General features: G+C 33.9%; 1 protein-coding gene across 1 annotated transcript in view; it reads right to left on the bottom strand.

Moving 5' to 3' along the window:
* The window catches only part of LOC140165809 (bcl-2-like protein 1), a 59,447-nt gene extending 55,737 nt beyond the window's left edge, over positions 1–3,710 (bottom strand). The window contains 1 exon segment of the mRNA XM_072189132.1: positions 3,624–3,710. Coding sequence (XP_072045233.1) covers positions 3,624–3,692 — 69 coding nt within the window. The 5' untranslated portion in view covers positions 3,693–3,710.
* Positions 3,711–11,144: the final 7,434 nt, after the last annotated feature.

Below are 11,144 nucleotides of genomic sequence, written 5' to 3' on the forward strand. Positions count from 1 at the left end.
AAAAAACGCGAAGTACCAGACGCTCACTAACAAGAGATCTGATTGGTCCGAGCCTGGCAAGGTCGTAAGGCAGCCAATCAAGAAGGGGAATAGCCCCGCCGCAGTTACTACCTCACAAGGGTGACATTACTGATATGGCTTGAGCTGGGGCAATTAATACAACCTGCCTTACTCCCCCCGAACATCGAGAAAAACCCAGCCAAAACAAAACCAACAGGGAGACCCCATGGTGACAAAAACGCTTTTGAATAGACAAGCTATTAAAAACCGCACGTATGTAGGGTCTATAGCAAAGATTATTCTCTGACAAGAGAGGACAGGTTGGGTGCTATGTTTACAACAAGTCTGCTTGTTATTGAGACAAATAAAGCTGACACACAAGAGGAATAGCATGGATTCTATAAAGGGGATCCAAAGCCTTGATATAAGGGGTGTAATTTCTGCCCCATGTGCATGATTTTTTCTCATAAGGGAGAAAATACTCAAAACTTCCATCTTTATACATTATTGGCCTTAACTCAAGATCCGCAAGACCTACGGAAATATAAATACCACTGTTGGCTTCCTTGACTCATTTCTGAAAAAAAAAAATAAGAAGAAGTACACTTTTTTTACTTAAAATGGCTAAACCTGGAAAAATATGACTACTGCCATACTACTCTCACTGTAATTCAGACAAATATGTTGAGTGAATTCATCGTTGTTCTGAGCTAGCTTCTATACCCAAGCCATATTATATCAGATTTCATGTCAATATGGCCATGCTTCTATTCAAAATGAAAACACTACAATGAATGTATACTACCACCAAAATATATTGATTCCCAAATATGAACCATTTTACATTTTTGAGTTTAAAATGTCCACTGGCAGGAAAATTAAGTACAAGAGACCCATACCCAAAACATATTGTGACTTTCCGATAATTTAATCTCATTACTTCTCTCCATATAAACATATTGCACAATTCATCCCCCATAAAATCATCATGTATTATTTCATAACAATTTCAACATGTGGGGAGACTTCAGGGGAAATGGAGATACAACCATATAATAATACAATCTTACATCAAGTAAATATTTGAATAGTGACCACTCACCACATACAAAACATATTCCACAATTCATCCCCAAATAAACAAACCTCATCATCAGCGTATATTATTCCATATGTTAAATTGATGTTACATTTCAAGTTAATAAAATGTGTAAGCCTACACGTAAGCTAGTGTTTTTCCTGTCTGCTAACATGTGACAATAGTGACAGAGTGCTTTAGTATTATGAAACACCCACATGCCACGTCTACTTGTACTTTGAAAAAGACAAGTCTTACAAACTGTCAATTAACAACTGCTATGATCAGGTCAAATAAGCCCATCATTTTTAAGATAAATTTCTTTCATAAAATTTATTATGACTGGCATGACTAGTAAGAGCCTATACTCAATTCTGAAAAGTTAATTATCTGGCTTATGATTTGTAAAGTGAAGGAGTGTTTCATCTATAGTACAGTAGAGTAGAAGCCATATTTTAACCAAAAGCCTTACACAACAGTTGACAGCCTGATACACGGATACACACACTCCCAGGTATTTGCCGGCAAACAGGGACCCAGTACTTTACTATCTAAATGCAGACATGCTTTTTCTGATTTTCTGCATTTAGCCAGGGACGTTTTCCTCATTTTACACAAATTATACACAAGTTTTTTTTTTGATTTTAACCTTTAAAACGAGGACTGATATAAAAAATAGGGACACACTCTATTATGCATTATTAGGCTGTTTGAAGTCAATTGCATATCTCAGCTAAACAGGGACGGTCCCCGGTTGCAATGTTAAGTTTGAAGTTTCATAAAAACATCCATGTTTGCCGACAAACAGTTTGTTGTCCGTAGACATACTGACTGACTGACTGATACACAGACACACAACTCGTGACATCATAATGCCTATGGATGACTTAAACGCAAAAAACTTGGGCATACAATTTCCTAGAAACAAACAAACAAACAACAAATGGGAAAACAAACAAATAAAAGCAACTCTTCACCTCTCCCAGACTGCATTGTAGAACAGCACAGTAATTTTAACAAAAATACCACACAGCCTGAAGCCTGATTGAGAAATCCTTTTTTGTTCTGTGGAAATTTTATTGGTTGGAATGTTTGCTATCTACTACAGATAGCCTTTTGATGAAAATTATGACTTTGCCTATTTGGTTGTGGAATTTTAATGAGAAATAACTGAAATTCCAATTGTAATACCCTTTGACTTTAAAATGCTGCGTATCTGTTGGCAGAGGCCCAAAGCAGAGTAACACATTCAAAGTCCTATTGCATATTAAAAAAAAGTTTTGTAATTTATTGCAATTTTGCAAATGTCACAAGAAAGTGTGAATATCAATCCTGCTATCCCTGGCAAATGCCAAATAAGCATGAAGTACTGTTTTTACATCACAGAAGGTTTTAGTAAATAAAACCTCATTTCAAAGACAGCTCTGTGAGCTCATTTTCTACAGGCAGTATCAAACATCACTAACCATTTTCTGCAATAGGACTTAACCATAGAAATGGAAGTTTCCGCCTTATGCCAAGTTTACATTAATTTATGCTATCTGGGTGAGATGGAAACTCCCGGTAGAAAGTACATAGTTAATTAATAGAACTGATCTATTTATTGGTAGCATGCATTATATCATTTTTGTATTTATATGTGCATACATTTCCATTATTTGCAATCTACTGAAGATAGCATGTTTATTACTTATAATTATGCTGTCTAATGCAGATAACATATGGGTTGCTAACTTTCTTATAATTATGCTGTCTACTGAAAATAACATATGGGCTGCTAACTTTCTTATAATGATGCTGTCTACTGAAGATAACATTTGGGTTGCTAGCTTTCTTATAATTATGCTATCTACTGAAGATAGCATAATCATATGGGTTGTTAACTTTCTTATAATATAATGCTGTCTACCAAAGATAATATTCATATGGGTTGTTAACTTTCTTATAATTATGCCGTCTACCGAAGATAACATAATCATATGGGTTGTTAACTTTCTTACAATTGTGCTGTCTACCGAAGATAACATATGTGACCCGTTCCGACAAAACCAGGAACAAGTCGCATTTTTGACATTTCATGATTTGAATAAAAATGTAAGCATGGGACAATAAGCTTCAAAATTATATCAAAATTATATACATAGCATCAATACTTTTCAAGATATGGATAATTTTGTAAATGATACCTTGATATTTTTGCCAAATTGTTTGTGTAATGTGCTAATTAGTTTCCTGCCTTACACAGGATTGAATAGGGATTATCATAGTTCAAACTGTCCAATTATTGAAGATAGCATAATTATATCTATAATTATGCAATCTACTGAAGATAGCATAATCATATCTATAATTATGCTATCTACTGAAGATAGCAGAAGTTTGCAAACTTTATATCCCATGTAGCATTTGGCAAAACACTAAGCATCGTCTGATGAATTTACTACATATTGGCACTATTCAAATAGACAGTAATTAATATAAATTTTATGAACCAACATACAATTTCAATATAGACATTTTTTATATTTGCTTATTTACTGGTTACCTTCATCCTGGCAACTTCTCCATGATGATAACCCAAGAATATGGTTATATCCAATTGCGCTTCTTGCATCTATATGAAACCTATCTCAGTATGTCATTGCACTACTTGCATACTGTAATACGCAATACTCTATAAATAACATGCCACATACTTTAAGCGTAACGACTGGTCAAGTCATCACACCTTGCTCAATAAGTGCATGCATCATTAACTACCTTATAAACAAAATCCCAACCCCTTATGTAATAGTTCCTGAGTTATAATTTATGTATTCCTGCTTTCACATTAAAGACAATTTACAAAATGTAAAATACAAAGCACAAATAGTTGTAATCATTGTAATTTTGTAATCAACTGTTTTTCAATTTTCAGAATGATAGACAAAAGTTGCTCACATGTTGTTTCAAAACAAGAACGAAGGAATTACGCACAGCACCTCCAGGGGAAATCATGTGGCTTACTGCGCACAATTACTGGTCAAACGAAAGCATATATATCCATTGCATCATACGGGAAAAGTTGAGGTCATTCCGTAAAATAAACATCATTGTATTCTCATCTTACCACTACCAGCTCTGAGGCATTTTGGATACAGCTTATACGATTTGCATTTTTACCAACTTAAAAAGGCTTTCCGGCTAAGGTAGCTACGTTTTGGTCAATTACCACTGATATTATGCAAACATATCTGGTAGTAAAAAAGATTATGCCAGTTCACATTACAGCCCCTTCCTTGCACTTTGTGTGTTTGTGATAATCTGACTCAGACCACTTGAAGGCATTGGATTCATCTACCATATGAAAGCAATCATATTTGAGTTTCCCACATTTACATCGATCCTACAAATGTGTTAACAATAACCTCAAGCTATCTGTTCTATATCAATATTTGACTTTCACACTTTTGGTAGAAATTGAATATGTATTTCAGTGGCTTTAATGATGACCAGAAGGGTAATAAAGTAGCATTCAAAATATTTTAGTGACTATCTACTGAAGATAGCATTTGAGCTGTCTACCGCTGATAATAGTTTAAATACTGAAATAAATCACCTCCAATATCAAATTAAGATACAGCACCTGTACATTTGATAAATGTTTGTCGTCCTGGAAAAAGTGGCAAATTGGGCAACATCATTTCTGGGAAATTTGGTGTTTGGAGAGAAATGCAAGATTTGAAAATAAAGAAATAAATACATAACAAATTGGAGAGACCATCTTCTTATAGGGATATTTTGAGTTATATTCCTGGGAAATTCACAATTTTGCAGCTCTGAAAGCATCCGTAGCATGTACAGAAGATAATGTTCAAGTCAACTATCCACTGAAGATAGCATTTTACTATCTACTGAAGATAGCATTCTAATATCTACTGAAGATAGCAATGCAAGTATACCTACAAAACATAATGAAAATATAAATGTTATCTGTAATCTGAAAAAATAGGATTTAAAAAACAAACATAAAAACAATTCAAACATCTAGGAACTAAAACTTACCTCAAAATTTATGGTAACAACTAGTGACAACATACCACTAATTTAAAGTAAATCTAGATATCCATATGTGACTGCAAGCAGAGTTAATACTAGACTACAGATTGAATAAGTTGAATATCTGTTAATTTGAATCTGGCTCTCCAAAGTTTCAGTGATTTTTTTTTCTACATGTACATGTTCATAGCTTCATCACACGACATGTGGCATTGCAGTCACGGATTTACGTAAACTAGTCTTTTGGGAAATTCAAAGATGTCTTTCTTTGCTTAATGGATTTGAAAACATTGATTACACAATGTGCATTAAATTCACAATAAACTTGATTGTAAAAATAAACAAAAAAATATATGGAAATGAATGTATCAATGTATTATCAAGTTACGCCGAGTACTGTCTATTATATCTCATGTCAGGATACTCCTACGCAGCATCAAAGCCATATATCGGATGCATAGCAGACCATCATTACAAAACATGTATATTCCTAATATGTGTTAGCATGTATTGCTAGACATGAATGTACGCTAAACATCACCTCTTTCCTCATGCTGTAGTGTGAGGATCCTTCACCACCTTTTATTCTGATGTATACATTAATAATATGAACATTAAAAATGCAGAGAACAGGTGGTTTTGCTGACTAAATCATGAATGTTTATAATGTTCTTTAAAGTCACGATCCGTGCATCCTTACCTGCATTGTGTGTACGAAATCCCATCAACACAGAGAATGTTTGTGTTTACAAAGAGCAAGTGAGACAACTGAAATTCCATACATGTTTGTCTATCGTACTTTAATTACTGTCAGTCTGTCAACATTGCATTTTCACATTGAGAATTAAAGGTAGCATTGAAACCAAGCAATGCATGTACATGTGTAAAAAGTTTCAATTTTATATTTTACAGGACCCTACCAAAACGTGTCCGATAAAAGAATAGAAAAAGTAAACCACTATTTGAGTCTTAACCCCATCCCCATGAGAACTACCTGCCGATTGGCCAAAAAGAAGTTTTCATTATCAATTGGACCAATCAGCAACATTGTTAGAATATTTCACCACACAAAAAACAGGGGTGAATTATTTTCAAAGCTCCATTCTGATTGGTGATTAAAGTGAAGATATCATGTAATTGACCAATCAGAGGCAACGTTAGATTGGCAGGTAGTGCTCAGGGAGTTATTTATTTATTTTTATTTTTATTTTTTTTATTTATTACACTTTATCACTGGCACAGAATTACAAGAAATATATAATATTGCACATAAGTTACATCAAAAATTACACAATATTATGAAAGGAACATTTGTTTTAAAAGTCCAGTGAATGGCTGGAGCGAACAGGTGCCAGGCACCTCTAAGACCGCCCACCAAAACCAAAAAAGAAGGGAAGGGAAAAATAAATTAGAGGGGGAAAATGCAGGTAAGTTACATTTGCCTGCAATTTGGACAATTACAAAAAGAGGTCCAAGTGCAAACAGAAGTTGCATCAAAGGTGCGAGCAAATTTGGACTGGTAAAACTCCAAAACTTGGTGCTTAAATGAAGCAACAGAATTTGTAGATCTGATAATACTAGGGAGCTGGTTCCAAATGGGCACCATACGCTGAAAAATTAAGATCAAGCTTATTGCTAAATAAGTCACTTTGTGAAACATCAATTGTAATGTACTCCTAGCTCTCCCCCTCTTCTTCCTAACTCTTTTCTCATTTTGTCTCCTATCTATGATAAATTCTCCCTTGCTCCTTAATTTAATGGAATCAATTATGCAAATTTGCAGCAAAGGACCACATGTAAAATGACAAATTAATTTGATTACATGAATTGAACATGGAAAATGCCTAAAATATTCCATTGTTTCAATGTAACCAAAGTGCACAGTCCACACACTGTCCTATTGATCATACATTTTGTACAATTATGCAGGGGGAATCCCAAATTTGAATTGTTAAGTTTTGCAATCATCAGTGACTAGGTGAGAGCTTTGGATATCATCCGATCATGTGGCCTCATGTTCGGACTCATCATTAGCAATATCCAAAATGGACTGTGAGTGGGTGGCTTGCACTTTTATATAAATAAAAAACAATATAATTTTGGAAATCCATTACATCATTTGTCTCCGTTTACCATTCACTGTGAAATTGTGTTTTATATTGATTGTTTGTAATAATGTTTAAGTCACTGATAATGAAACTGTAATTTGAGTGGTTTTGTATATACATCACTATAATTTAGCAGGAATATTTTTAAATTTCATACTGAAGGGATTAACAGATGCATTATATAGTCTGCACGTACACCCAAAACGAGTTGTATGGAATAGATATAGGCCTATACATTATATTTCACAATACAATATTTCATGTATGAAAATGCACATAAAAAGTAATAGAAATGTGCTTCATGAACATTATAAATGTGAGATGTCATTGTGACACCTAACCTAGCTGTGTACAACATACATCTGCATGTGTAAATAATACACTCATTACACCAAATTGCTTTGACTGCTCATTTTTACATATCTGTAATCTGTCTCCATCTAAAGATATCTTAACCCTATGAGAACTACCTGCCGATTGGCCAAAAAGAAGTATTCATTATCAATTGGACCAATCAGCAACATTGTTAGAATAATTTCACCACACAAAAAAATTGGGGTGAATTATTTGCAAAGCTCCATTCTGATTGGTGATTAAAATGAAGATATCTTGTAATTGACCAATCAGAGGTAATGTTAGATCGGCAGGTAGCGCTAAGGGGGTTAAATCTAAAGACGAAACCTAATTCCCTATGATTCATGTACTTATCACAAATAACATTGATATGTAAGAACCATGTAAGTGGTACTTAAACAGATAGCATCAACCTACATCATGTACCACACCTACAAAATGGGGCTCACTCTTAATGCTCTGCATGCTAGCCATAGGCTTCAACATATAAGAAGTCCCAAGTTTTCAGATATTTTCTCAAAATATCAAGAGCTATCTTAAGAATCACTGAACCAATACTAGGCTTGTTTGTACTCATTTTAATGCATTTTTCATGCTGATTCCAAATATGGTCATGACAATTCACATTTCTGAAATTTTTGAATTTTTAAAATTGTTTTTGAAACTTGCCGTCTGCAGTCAACACCCGCGTGAAGAGAGTTAACACATGGCCTCAACCCACCACCTACATTCTCATTACATTGGGGGATATACCGAACATCCATTTAGAAGAAAAATTCTGAGACACTCAGACAGCATTTTATCAATCTCATAATAAAAGAAAATAATATCATTAGAGAAGACTGATACAACACAATTTGAGTATTTTTATAAGTTTTTAAGTCTTTGCAAGAATCCTTTTAGCAGCCTCTCAGACAGATTTCATTACAAGTGGCAAACTGGATTATAATACTACTTATGAAAATGGTCTTAATCTTATTCAGTTTTTCAAGCTTTATAAATTTCCATATCTAGAATCATGTACACTTTACTTTGGTTCTTTTATTTTGCCTATCAAATAAATCAAGGGTATAGATTTGCATTTAAGGTTAGGGTTAGAATTAAAGGTTGTTATAGATTTAGGGTTCAAATTAAAAATAAATCACTGGATCTAGTGGTCTGGCACATTTCAAGATGAATAGGGCTGTCAAGAATTGCAATAAATTGTGTTTATTGCAGGTCAGGGGTCATTATTTTTCCTGAATCAAAAGGTGAATTAGCTTGACCAGGTCTTCTTCTTTATCTCAGGTGTTCTATTTCTCATTTTGCTTTTATTTACCAACAGCATCTTGCACATGTATTGGATCACCTGGGAACCAAGGGAGAACAGTGCCAGTGCATTGATTGGTCACCCCAGGTTAAATAAGAAATAAATAAACAAATGTATTCTTCCTGTCAAATGACATGAAAAATATATTTGTTATTTTGACAGCGGCTGCACTCCTGTCAAAAATTTGGTATTTTTGACAATTATCTGTCAAAATCTGGCAATATACATATTTTTTCATCCCACACTTTCTACCTCTCCCATTTTGTGCTACTGTTTATGATTGTTAATACACAGCAACAGGCATGAGAATGGCTTTTTTTTAATTGGCCTGAAAAGTGTGTGTATTCGGCCTTTAAAGGCTCAAAACAGGCTGAAAAAAATAATAAAAATGCCTAAATTTGGACAACAAAACTGTCTGAATTCAGGCAAAAGCCTGAAAATTCTTATGTCTGGCAGCAAACAAAAATAAATCAAACAACAAATAAATGTACACATCTCTAACAACATTTCCTTACCTGAATATGGTCAACCAGATACAGAATAAAGCAAACATGAATACATGAAAGAAAACAGAAAAAAAACATTGGGTTAGAATCATAATGACATGATTTAATATAATTAAGTCTGATAAATCTTACATAGATATGTTTGATCTTTTTCTAACCAGCAATGAAAAAACTTGACAAATTCATTATGCATCTTCAGACCCAAGGCTAATATTATCCAGGCACCCAGGCTTTTTTTACCCCATGGTTGCCCAGTTTTGGCTCCTGGTGTATCCAATATTTGACACTACAAACTATAGGACCAGGAGCCATCTTTGGGACCAGGAGCTCATTTTAGCTCCTGGTCCAGGCGTACTTAATATAAGGCCTGTTCAGACCTTTCTTCAAAATATTCATTCCAACATTTCCTTTCTCTGTTGCTCATTTCACAAATCCAATACGATTTATATCTTTTTTTATTGTGAGAATCCGAGAAAATGTATTCAAATATACCAACAAAAAGTGTAAAAATAGCAATTTCTCAATATGCCTTGCAACGATCTGGTCACTTTATATTCATGAAAATACACACAGTGATACAACCAAAATAAACACAAGTAGAAGGCACATTTTAGCTCCTGGTCCAGACATACTTAATATAAGACCTGTTCAGACCATCCTTCAAAATATTCATTTAAACATTTCCCTTCTCTGTTGCTCATTTCACAAATCCAATACGATTTATATCTTTTTTTATTGTGAGAATCCGAGAAAATTTATTCAAATATACCAAAAAAAAGTGTAAAAATAGCAATTTCTCAATTTGCCTTGCAACGATCTGGTCACTTTATATTCATGAAAATACAACAGCACTTCTTCACAATGATACGACCAAAATAAACACAAGGAGAAGGCACAAAAATCCCCTCAATGAATTTTGAATCACTATGAAAACTAAAAATATCATTCTTCATAAGTCATGTGGGGAATATAAGTAATTTAAAATTCATTTCACACATCATGCCTGGGCAATTCCACTTGTAACGCTCAGTTTTGTTCAAAAGAAAACAGAGTGCTAATATAAGTGGACAGGGGAATCAAATTACACTTGTATGGAACATGTACATCGGTAGTCTTGTACTTTTGGTAGTTAAACCCTCTTTATGCTGATGAAGACGGCTATGGACGTACACCAAATTGTTGAGATCAATTTTTTTTTAAGATACCATATTTTAAAGGAGGATTTTGTAATCCTAAGCATGCTCTTTTATGACATTTTTCAGTAGAAATTCATGAAAAAAGCTTATTCCCAAAATTTCAGTAGATTCCGATTTTGCCTTTGAGAGTTATGCATGATTATGTGTATTACACTGCTCCATAGGCCAGTATTGTAATTACGTTCTGGTATACCAGAACGAAATTCAAATTTGACAATATTTTTGCTAAACGAATTAATCTGCAAGAAATGTTTGGTACATAAACATTATGTAGCCAGAGGTTTCCAGTGGTATAAAAATCTCAACTTTTTTTGAAAAAAGTGGGAGGATAAGGCTGTGGATCACGAAATGCCCTTTTAATGAAATGCAAAATGCATCTTGCTGAGAAAGTTAAAGTGCTATAATATCAAAGATTTCCCAGTATTGAATTTTCTACAGAATGTAGATGAGATGAATGACATGTTTACATAATTTGGTACACCCTCTGTTGGTGTGAGATGAAACTACACAACAAAAGACCTTAATCTACACATGCGGAGGAAGTTGATTTATTTG

The sequence above is a fragment of the Amphiura filiformis genome, chromosome 12, assembly GCF_039555335.1.
Source record: "Amphiura filiformis chromosome 12, Afil_fr2py, whole genome shotgun sequence".
NCBI lineage: Eukaryota > Metazoa > Echinodermata > Ophiuroidea > Amphilepidida > Amphiuridae > Amphiura > Amphiura filiformis.